Raw genomic sequence first — 11,419 nt, forward strand, 5'->3', positions numbered from 1 at the left:
CGGATAGGGATGAGGACACTGAACATTGAAGCATGGGGATAGGGATGAGGACACTGAACATTGAAGCACAGGGATAAGGATGAGGACACTGAACATTGAAGCTCGCGGATAGGGATGAGGACACTGAACATTGAAGCACGGGGATAAGGATGGACACTGAACATTGAAGCTCGGGGATAAGGATGAGGACACTGAACATTGAAGCACGGGGATAAGGATGGACACTGAACATTGAAGCATGGGGATAGGGATGAGGACACTGAACATTGAAGCATGTAGCTCAGGATAGGCACTACAAGTCCCAGCAATGCAAAACCTACTAGGTAACAAGGGAAGTATTAGTGTTGTAACGAACGGCCCAGTGTTTGTGTTGTGTGTAACTTCACTTCCGTAACATTATGTGATGGTTTCGCTGAACTGTATTGCCGAAACTATGTTGGAACGCACGGCGCGAGCGTTTGGAGCGCATCGCGCATGCGCAGTACGCAACAACGTGGCCCGTGTTTGTGTTGTGTGTAACATCACTTCCGTAACATTATGTGATGGTTTCGCTGAACTGTATTGCCGAAACTATGTTGGAACGCACGGCGCGAGCGTTTGGAGCGCATCGCGCATGCGCAGTACGCAACAACGTCACTTCCGCACCATCCTGTGATAGGCATCAAACTGTGACACTACACCGCCTGTAACCTTTGTCTCCGTTTCGCTGCCATTTTCCGTAGGATCGTTTGTATCTGTTTGAATACCGTGGGCTTCATAAAAATGGCCGACACTAGGTAATTTTTAACCCTAAAACCGAGGACAGTTTTAAATCAAACAGGAAAACATTTCAAGGAATAGAGTTTGGTGACATTGGAAAGTGCTGTAAAAAGAGACTAAAGAGGTGGGAGAGGATACGAAGGGAAACCAGAAAGTCTGTCCAGGTGAGACATTATCTGTATTATATGACATGTGCTGCCCTGATTACCAGGGGAGTCCTCTTCTTAGCTCCAGAGAGGTTCTCTATCAAAGGGCTGCTATAGAAATAAATATAAACCTGCCAGAGAAGTGGGGGTTGTGCCATTGCTGGCATCCTATAGAAAACCCTGGTTGTCATGGTGATCCTCTGCTTTCAGGACTGTGTATCCCTGGCTGGGAACAAGTAAACAGAACAGGAGAGTCAGAAGTCCTTGTCTGCATGGCTTGCTCCAGGCAGGGACTGCAGAGAGAGGCAGCCAGGCAGTGAGCAACTTCAGGAGGGTGGCCGCATGTTTGTCCTGTGCCAACGCTGTCCATAGTTATATTGGTAAGGTTGGTTAAAGACACCAGTCCATCCCGTTCATCAGTGTGTGTTTATGGTAACACTCGTTTTCATATCCCCGTTCGCTAAGATGCCCTTCAAGGAGTTCTTTTCTTTAAATTATTACCATTCCACTCTGACACCACCAACCGTGTAAGGGAGATCCACATCCTTACCGCTCTAAGCCCTTGTACACACGATCAGACATTCCGAAACTGGTGTTGCATACACACAGTCGGACAAAGTTGTCGGAAAATCTGATCGTTCGGAACGTGGTGACGTTCATTCGTTACGACGGGACTACGTTCAGGCTAGTAGCCAATAGGTCTCGTAATTTGATCTGAGCATGCGTGGCACTTTGTCCGATCGGAATTCTCTACAAACAATCGGACAAAGTCCGATCGGATCATGTTGTCGGAAAGTTTTATAGCCCAGCTCTCAAACTTTGTTGGTCGGACATGGCGACGGAAAAAGTCAGATGGAGCCCACGCACGGTCGGATTATCCGACAACACGGTCCGATCGGACATTTTCTGTCCGTGTGTACAAGAACCCTCTACGTAGTTAACCACCTTAATACCGGGCACTTGCATCCCCCTTCCTGCCCGGGCCAATTTTCAGCTTTCAGTGCTGTCGCACTTTGAATGACAATTGCGCGGTGATGCAACACTGTACCCATATGACATTTATATTTATGTATATATATATATATATATATATATATATATATATATATATATATATATATATATAAAACACAGATGTTTTGTTTCCTGGGGGGGGGGGGGGGCACTTGACATATTGCAGGTCACGGTGGCTCTGTGGGACTAGTGAATCTGTCATAGTCTCACTCAATAATATTTGCTGATTGCAACCTGGGTCTTTGATTTGTACCTATGCACATGCGTGTGTGCTTTATACTATTACTGTTGTGGCCCAAGTGTCCATACCATCACACCCTCTCCCCACCTTCTTTTCCCCCTAATCATTTTTTGTTCTCTTTGGTTCTTTCTGCCCATCAATATCATTAATATATGTGGTATATAATATTGTGAGCCGTCTACTTGTGTCCTGACAAAGCTAATCGGCGAAACACGTTGACGCACAGGGGCTCGCTGTTATGTATATTATGCAAGTTTTTCCATGTTATGTATTGAGTTTATTCTCTTTTTTATTTTTTGCTCTGTGTGCACCGTGTACTGTCATAAATAAAATATTTTTTATATTTACTACTGTCCAATGTGCCTCTAAAGCAGGACTCGACAAAACCCGGGCGCCAGGTCGCATTTGCGACTAGAATTAACGACCTGGCGCCTGGGGCAGCACAGCTGGGGGTATCCTGTCTCCGTGGACCCCCCCCCCCCCCCGGCGTGATCGCGTCGGGCCGTTCCGCTGGTGGCCGGTAATCAAGGCCGCGGCTTTGAGGCCTTCTGCGATCCTATGATTCCTTCTGGAATCTGGTGCCCTTTTGTGGTGGCCGTTGGTATGACAACCAGCAATGCTAATGGAGCTTCCCCTGCCTGTTTTTTATTGCCTGCTTATCTCCTTCCCTTTATTTAGAACCCTTAAACATTATATATATTTTTTATTCTAACACCCTAGAGAATAAAATGGTGGTCGTTGCAATACTGTCTGTCACACCGTATTTGCGCAGCGGACTTACAAGCGCACTTTTTTGGGGAAAAATAATTTATTTAATAAAAAAATAAGACAACAGTAAAGTTAGCCCAATTTGTTTTATATTGTAAAAGATAATGTTACGCCGAGTAAATTGATACCCAACATGTCACGCTTCAAAATTACGCCCGCTCATGGAATGGCAACAAACTTTTACCCTTTAAAATCTCCATAGGGGACGTTTAAAAAACTCTACAGGTTGCATGTTTTGAGTTACAGAGGAGGTCTAGGGCTAGAATTATTGCTCTCGCTCTACAGATCACGGCGATACCTCACATGTGTGGTTTGAACACTGCTTTCATATGAGGGCGGGACAGGGCGCGTTTAAAATTATTTTTATTTTCTTACTTTAACTTTTATTTTTATTTTTTTCACTGTTCTTTTAAAAAAAAAAATTGTGTCACTTTTATTCCTATTACAAGGAATGTAAAAATCCCTTGTAATATAAAAAAGCATGACAGGACCTCTTAAATATGAGATCTGGGGTCAGAGAGACCTCACATCTCATATTTACACTAAAATGCAATTTAAAAAATAAAATAAAAAATAAAATAAAATGTCCCTCTAAGAGCTAAGGGCAATGACTTGGAGACAGGTGGGGGCTGCGCTATCTTCCCCTCACTCCATGTCAGGCCAGGGACAGGTCCGGATCGCCGTTACCAACCCGGCTCCTAACTTTTTTAGCTGGCTCCTAGATTCCAAGCAAATTTGTCAAGCCCTGATCTAAAGCCTGACCTTGGGTTATTTTTACCCATTTTTCTGTTGTCTATAAATGAAAGAATTGGTGGTGAACTGTGCACCCTTGAGATATTATACAGTGGAACCTTGGATTATGAGCATAATCCATTCCAGGAGAATGCTTGTAATCCAAAGCACTCGCATATCAAAGCAAGTTTCCCCATAGAAGTCAATGGAAACGAAGATAATTTGTTCCGCATTGACTTCTATTACCGTATTTATCGGCGTATAACACGCAACCCCAAGTTTAGGAGGGAATTTAAAAGAAAAAAAACTTTTAGGAGGAAAGTTTAAGGAAAAAAAAACTTACATTTAAATGCCCATCAATGCAACCTTGTCAGTGTCAATTGCAGCCTTGTCAGTCATTTGCAGCCTCGTTGGTGTGTTTGCCGTTTAAAAATAGTGCAGCCGAGATACAGAGCGGATGTCCTGTGTATCTCGGAGGCGCTCGGCAGTTCTTGGCCGTCCTCGGCAGCCTTCGGGTATTTTCGGCCACAAACGGCCGCTCTCGGCTATTTTCGGCCATTCTCGCCTATTTTCGGCCACTCTCGGCGGCTTTCTGGAAGATAGCCGAAAATACCCGGAAGCCACAGAGAGTGGCAGAAGGGGATAGAAACAGCGGGGGATCGGCGTATAACACACACCCCCCCGATATTCCTCATGATTTTAGGGGATAAAAGTGCGTGTTATACGCCGATAAATAGGGTACAGGCAATACCGCATGTGGCCAGAGGTGGGGGGTGCTGGAGAGCCTCGGAAATCCCCGGGGACAGCTCGGCTGAACTCGGGCTCGGGAACAGAGTATTTCCGAACGGCTCCGAACCGTTCCGAGTGTCTCCTGTGCCCCCAGCACCTCTGGCCAAATGCGGTACTGCACACCTAATTAGCTTAAATTCTGCTCGTTTTGCAAGACAAAAATCACAAACCGAGTCAGAATAAAAAAAAAAAAAAGTTTCTCGTCTTTCAAAACGCTCGTTAACCGTGTTACTCTTAAACCAAGGTTCCACTGTACAATAAAGTGCAATAATGTGAACAACCACTGGGTGTCCCCAGTAAGTGACAGTGGAAATGATACTATACAAACAAACAATTTTAAAGTGCAAATAATGAGCATAGAAATGTGGTCATTTCCATGCTCATTATTTGCACTTTAAAATTGCAAATATTAGGTATGTTCGGGTGGATATCGGATTAGTGCAATGTTCAATAAATATGTGTTGTGACCCCTGATGACGTCAGATGTGCTGACGAAATGCGTTGGGTGTGGTTGAGTGTGACACATCATTTCAGGCCACAGGGAAATGCAGGCTGAGCGCATAAAGGCGTCCCCGAGTCCACTTGCTCTTTTTAATATTGTACACTTGTTTATGTGTTTTTAGAGCTTATTTTAATAAAACGCCAACGTTTTTCACCATGGGAGATTGTTCCTTCTTTTCATTTTGTGATCCCGTTGTCCGGAGATTCGGGGGTGTTTTTTCCTTTGATGATCGATTGGAGGCTCCATTGCCAGGTACTGTGATGGATCACAGGAATATCTTGCACCTTTTATGCTGTATATGACTTCTGTAATGGGGGTCATGTATATCCGGTGAGTAGACTGACCGGTGTTGGTGGAGGAAGATTTACAGTCATTTGTTTGTTGGTATCCACGAGATCACTGCACCATTGGAATCATTTGATGACATTTTGGACTTTATTTAAAGCGGGATTCCACCCTAAAGTGGAACCTCCGCTGATCGGATCCCTCCCCCCCTCCGGTGTCACAATTGACACCTTTCAGGGGGGAGGGGGGTGGAGATACCTGTCAAAGACAGGTATTTTCACCCACTTCCGGGCATAGACTCCCGTGAGAGTCTACGCCATTTCCTGCCCTGCCGCGCTGTCTGCTGGGACACACACGGGTCCCAGTGACAGCGCGGAGATTTCCTATTGCGCGACACGACTCGCGCATGCGCAGTAGGGAACCGGGAAGTGAAGCCGATTCGCTTCACTTCCTGATTCCCTCGCCTAGAATGGTGGCGGCAGCAGCCGAGAGCCGAGCGATCGATCGGCCTCGGCTGCCGGCATCGCTGGACCCCGGGACAGGTGAGTGTCCATTTATTAAAAGTCAGCAGCTGTAGTATTTATAGCTGCTGGCTTTTAATAATTTTTTTTTTTGGTGGAATCCCTCTTTAACTTTATTTGCACTTTTAAAACTGTTTGTATAGTATCATTGCCACTATCACTTACTGGGGACACCCAGTGGTTGGTCAAATTATTGCACTTTATTGTATAATATATCTCAAGGGTGCGCGGTTCACCACCAATTCTTTCAGTCGCAGTGGTTGAATGATCAGGCTGTTGTCATATTAGCCACTTCCGGACCGGCTCACGCCGTTATACGTCCTAGCTTTGAAGAGGGATATCTTTGTTATGGCAGCAGCTAGCTACCATAATCCCGATTATCCTCTTCTTCAGTGAGCGGTCCGGTTTCAGATAAAAGCGGCCTCTGCAGAGGATTCGCCGTAAGATCACTTTTATCAGTGAGGAGACGCCCCCGACCCCCCACCCCCCAGCCACTGATAAAAGTGATCTTGGAGCGAATCCACAGATCAGGTCCTCTCCCTGGCTTGGGGGGAAGACGGGCCCCCCTCCCCCACCCGTCTCCATACCATTGCAGGGCGGAATCATAGTCAAAAAGTCATTTCCGCCCATAGCTCTTAAAGCAACAAATTTTTTTTTTTAAACGCGCCTCGTCCCGCCGAGCTCATGTGCAGAAGCGAACGCAAACGTGAGTAGCGCCCACATATGACAACAGTGTTCATACCACACATGTGAGGTATCACCGCGATCGGTAGAGCGAGAGCAATAATTCTAGCCCTAGACCTCCTCTGTACCTCAAAACATGCAACCTGTATGTACCTAAATGTCACCTATGGAGATTTTTAAGGGTAAAACTTTGTCGCCATTCCACGAACGGGCGCAATTTTGAAGCGTGACATGTTGGGTATCAATTTACTCGGCATAACATCTTCTTTCACAATGTAAAAACAATTGGGCTAACTTTACTGTAGTCTTATTTTTTGTGTATTTTTTTTACAAAACAAGTGCGCTTTTAAGACCGCTGCGCAAATACGGTGTGACAGAAAGTTTTTCAACCACCGCCACCTCTAGGATGTTAGAAATATATATAAAGTTATCCAAAGGATTAATTAGCTAATCAAAAAAAAAAAAGACACTAGATTAAAGTGGTTCTGCACCTAAAAAAAAAAAAAATATTAAAAGCCAGCAGCTACTAATATTGCAGCTGCTGACTTTTAATAAAATCACATTTACCTGTCCCAGGGTCCAGCGATGTCGGCGGCAGATGACGAGCAATCACTCATCTCGCTGCTGCCCCCGCCGCCATCCTCTGTCAGGGAATCGGGAAGTGAAGCATCGCGGCTTCACTACCCGGTCCCCTACTGCGCATGCGCGAGTCACGCTGCACGTCTCTTCTGGTCCCCCGCTGTGTCCTGGGAACTGTGTGTTTCCCAGAACACAACAGGGGGGGGGGGGGGCGTCTGCGGCGGTCTGCCCGGAAGTGGGTGCAGATACCTGGATTATCCAGGTAACTGCACCCCCCTCCCCCCTGAAAGGTGCCAATTGTGGCACCGGAGGGGGGAGGGACCAGATTAGAACTTCCCCTTTTGGGTGAAGAGCCGCTTTAAGTAAAAAATAATAAAATACAAATCGTTATAGTCAATAACTAATCGAAAAAATAATTGCTAGATTAGTCGACAGACAAAATAAGTTGCAGCTCTAGTCCTGACCACTGCAGACAGGGAACATCCCATAAGAGCTGCAGTTTTGGAGCTGCTCTGACCCAGTCGTCCAGACATTTAAAATTTGGCCCTTGTCCCCGCGAATCCTTACACTTGGTCATTTTTTTAACAATTCAACTTCAGGGACAACATGTTCACTTGCTGCGTTCTATATCCAACCCACTTCCAGATGCCTTCGTAACGCGATTATCAATGTTATTCACTTTACCTGTCAGTGGTCATAATGTTATGGCTGGTCGGTGTGTATTCCTAGTATGTCTTCCTCATTCTTCTCCCCGTCATCTCTCACCATACAGAATGTCGGCTCCAACACCGCAGGCTCACGACCGCAGTCGGAAAGTGGAGGACGAGGATGACCCGGTGGATCAGATGATCGCTCGGACTGGCTGCACGGCCTTTCATTACGCTGTACAGGAGTGCATGGCGGAGCACCAGGACTGGAGGAAGTGTCAGGAGCAGGTGCAGAACTTTAAAGATTGCATGCAGGACTATCAGAAGAAGAGGACTGAGGAGCTGATCAAGAAAAGGGGTCAGCTGCAAGGACAGGCGTCCTAATCTGGGACAATCCTACCAAAGAAGGACCTACCCGAGACGCTTACTGACACCAGATTATTCAGCAACACCAACCAAACAGCGCAACACGCCAAACTCTGGAGTTGGGCTGAAGGACCCTGTCACCAGACCCTTCAGATGATATGTGCATTTAATGTCATTTATTCATGTTATGTACCCATAAAAGCCTCTCTTGTATGGACATCCAAAAGCCCTGAGACTCCTCTTCAGTACCTCCAACCTGGATGTGATGTCAGCAACCCAAACAGACTCAGAGCAGTCACTCAAGTGACCCCCTATAGCAGGGGTCTTCAAACTATGGCCCTCCAGTTGTTTCGGAACTACAATTCCCATCACGACTGTAAATGTCAGAGTTTTACAATGCCCCATGGGATGTGTAGTTCCGCAACAGCTGGGGGGCCGTAGTTTGAAGATCCTTGCTCTATAGCAATGATCTCCAAACTGTGGCTCGGGGCCAGAGGCGGCCCTTTGCTTTTATCTGGCTCTTGGGGCACTATTTTATATATGCTGATACCAACAATGGCACATCGTTTCCTGACAATGAAGGGGCACAAATCCACCCAATGACACCAATATTGGGGCAAAATTCCTCCCAGTGACACCGATGTTGGGACAAAATTCCTCCCAAGGAAACCAACAATAGGGCACAATTCCTCCCAATGACACCAGTATTAGGGCACAAGTCTGCCCAATGACACCAATATTGGGGAAAAATTCTTCCTAGTGATATCAATGATAGGGCACAAGTCCTCCCAATGACACCACTATTGGGGCAACATTGCTCCCAGTGATACCAATGATAGGGCACAATTCCTCCCAATGACACCAATATTGGGGCAAAATTCCTCCCAGTGATACCTACAATAGGGCACAAGTCCTCCCAATGACACCACTATTGGGGCAACATTGCTCCCAGTGATACCAACGATAGGGCACAATTCTTCCCAATGACACCAATATTGGGGCAAAATTCCTCCCAGTTCTACTGCCCACTGAATGCAGAGGGGGGGGTTACAATTTTGGTTGGGGGTGGTAATACTGTGGCTCAACTGCCTCTTTTTACAGCCACCTGTGCGAACGAGGCCTTAATTACTTTGTGCCTAATTATTTTTTCATGACATACAAAATAGTGGGGTGCAGGTGTCACGTTAGATTTGAGAATCAATGCTATACTCAGGTGGGACAGGGGAGGAACTTCACTCCCCCCATACATTCTCTTTTTTTTTTATGTTTCCCTCTTACCTTGTACCCATCAAATCCAGCATTGTCTGGTGTACACCACCACTCTGCTTCTGTACACTGCATCCTGCACAGCCGCCTTCTCTTCGCTGTCTCAGTGTGGTGTAGGCCCCCCGGTGACGCATGTGCGGTGTGGTGTAGGCCCCCCTGTGACGCATTTGTGCGGTGTGGTGTAGGCCTCCCGGTGACGCATCTGCGGTGTGGTGTAGCCCCCCCCCCCCCCCCCGGTGACGCATATGCGGTGCAGGCCCCCCGGTGATGCATGTGCGGTGTGGTGTAGGACCCCTGGTGACTCATGTGCGGTGTCATGTAGGCCCCCTGGCAACGCATGTGCGGTGTGGTGTAGGCCCCCTGGCGACGCATGTGCAGTGTGGTGTAGGCCCCCTGGTGACACATGTGCAGTGTGGTGTAGGCCCCCCATTGACGCATGTGCAGTGTGGTGTAGGCCCCCCATTGACGCATGTGCAGTGTGGTGTAGGCCCCCCATTGACGCATGTGCAGTGTGGTGTAGGCCCCCCATTGACGCATGTGCAGTGTGGTGTAGGCCCCCCATTGACGCATGTGCAGTGTGGTGTAGGCCCCCCGTTGACGCATGTGCAGTGTGGTGTAGGCCCCCCGTTGACATACGTGCAGTGTGGTGTAGGCCCCCCGTTGACATACGTGCAGTGTGGTGTAGGCCCCCCGTTGACATACGTGCAGTGTGGTGTAGGCCCCCTGTTGACATACGTGCAGTGTGGTATAGGCCCCCCGTTGACATACGTGCAGTGTGGTGTAGGCCCCCCGTTGACATACGTGTAGTGTGGTGTAGGCCCCCCGTTGACACATGTGCAGTGTGGTGTAGGCCCCGTGGTGAAGCATGTGCAGTGTGGTGTAGGCTCCCCGTTGACACATGTGTGGTGTAGGCCCCCTAGTGACGCATGTACAGTGTGGTGTAGGCCCCCCGTTGACATATACATGCAGTGTGGTGTAGGCCCCCCGTTGACATACGTGCAGTGTGGTGTAGGCCCCCCGTTGACATACGTGCAGTGTGGTGTAGGCCCCCCGTTGACATACGTGCAGTGTGGTGTAGGCCCCCCGTTGACATACGTGCAGTGTGGTGTAGGCCCCGTGGTGAAGCATGTGCAGTGTGGTGTAGGCCCCCCCGTTGACACATGTGTGGTGTAGGCCCCCTAGTGACGCATGTACAGTGTGGTGTAGGCCCCCTGGTGACGCATGTGCCGTGTGGTGTTGATTGCACAGTGTGGTATAGATTTCCCATGCATGAGGAGTGGGTGCAGATTGTCCACGCATGCGCGCTGTACATTAGCCTGAGTTCTCCTGGGATGCATGATGTGTGTATCCCAGCAGCAGAAGGAGGATGTCATTCATATCTTTGATTACCCAACAGGAGGGGGAAGGGCAATATTATTTAAAGAAAAAAAAAAAAAGAGGGGGGAGTGAAGGTTTCATGTATGACTTTTGTTTTCTTAGTTTTGGGTAACGTGAAGAAGTTACAACCTCTTTTCATGATTTTTTTATTTTTATTTTTTGCTCTCTGTCTGAATTCTACCTTTTGCTTCCTATTCGGGTGACATTTCCTGTTGGGGACTTTCAGAAGCGGACGGCTGGGGAACTCCCTACGAGGCCTCGGGAACACACAGAGACATCACACACAAGGTGAAGTCAAAGCGTGTTCCCGAGGCTTCGTAAGGGCGTTCCCCAGCCGTCCGCCTCTGAAAGTCCCCAACAATTCCTTTCCTGGCTTGGTGACTGTGTTGTCACTAGAACAGGAAGTAGGTGGAAATCTCCCAATACCGATGAGCAAGATGTTCTAATAAATGTTCAATCAGAAAGAAGATTCAAAGAACAAATAAAAAAAAAATAAAATAAAAGATCTAATCATTGTATAAATGGCATTATTTTTATCTTTATCTCTTGCAAGTACCGGTATATAGAACCCATTGTCTTCAATGTCTCTGTAAGGCTGATGGATTGAAGGGTGGATTAACCACTTCAGTTCCAGAAAGTTTTACCCCCCCTTCATGACCAGGCCATCTTTTTTGCTATACAGCACTGCGTTACTTTAACTGACAATTGCGCGGTCGTGAGACACTGTATCCAAATAAAATGTA

At 47.4% G+C, this 11,419-nt stretch overlaps 1 protein-coding gene across 1 annotated transcript; it reads left to right on the forward strand.

The window, feature by feature from the left end:
* Positions 1 to 786: 786 nt before the first annotated feature.
* On the forward strand, positions 787 to 11,179 carry COA4 (cytochrome c oxidase assembly factor 4 homolog). The gene is made up of 2 exons (XM_077451212.1): positions 787 to 923; positions 7,793 to 11,179. Exon 2 carries the CDS (start codon positions 7,794 to 7,796, stop codon positions 8,049 to 8,051), a length of 258 nt encoding a protein of 85 aa, XP_077307338.1. The 5' UTR covers positions 787 to 923; position 7,793; the 3' UTR covers positions 8,052 to 11,179.
* The last annotated feature ends 240 nt before the right edge of the window (positions 11,180 to 11,419 follow it).

This window comes from Lithobates pipiens, unplaced genomic scaffold, assembly GCF_037356315.1.
Source record: "Lithobates pipiens isolate NorthernLeopardFrog02 unplaced genomic scaffold, aLitPip1_a1.2 Scaffold_23, whole genome shotgun sequence".
Lineage (NCBI taxonomy): Eukaryota > Metazoa > Chordata > Amphibia > Anura > Ranidae > Lithobates > Lithobates pipiens.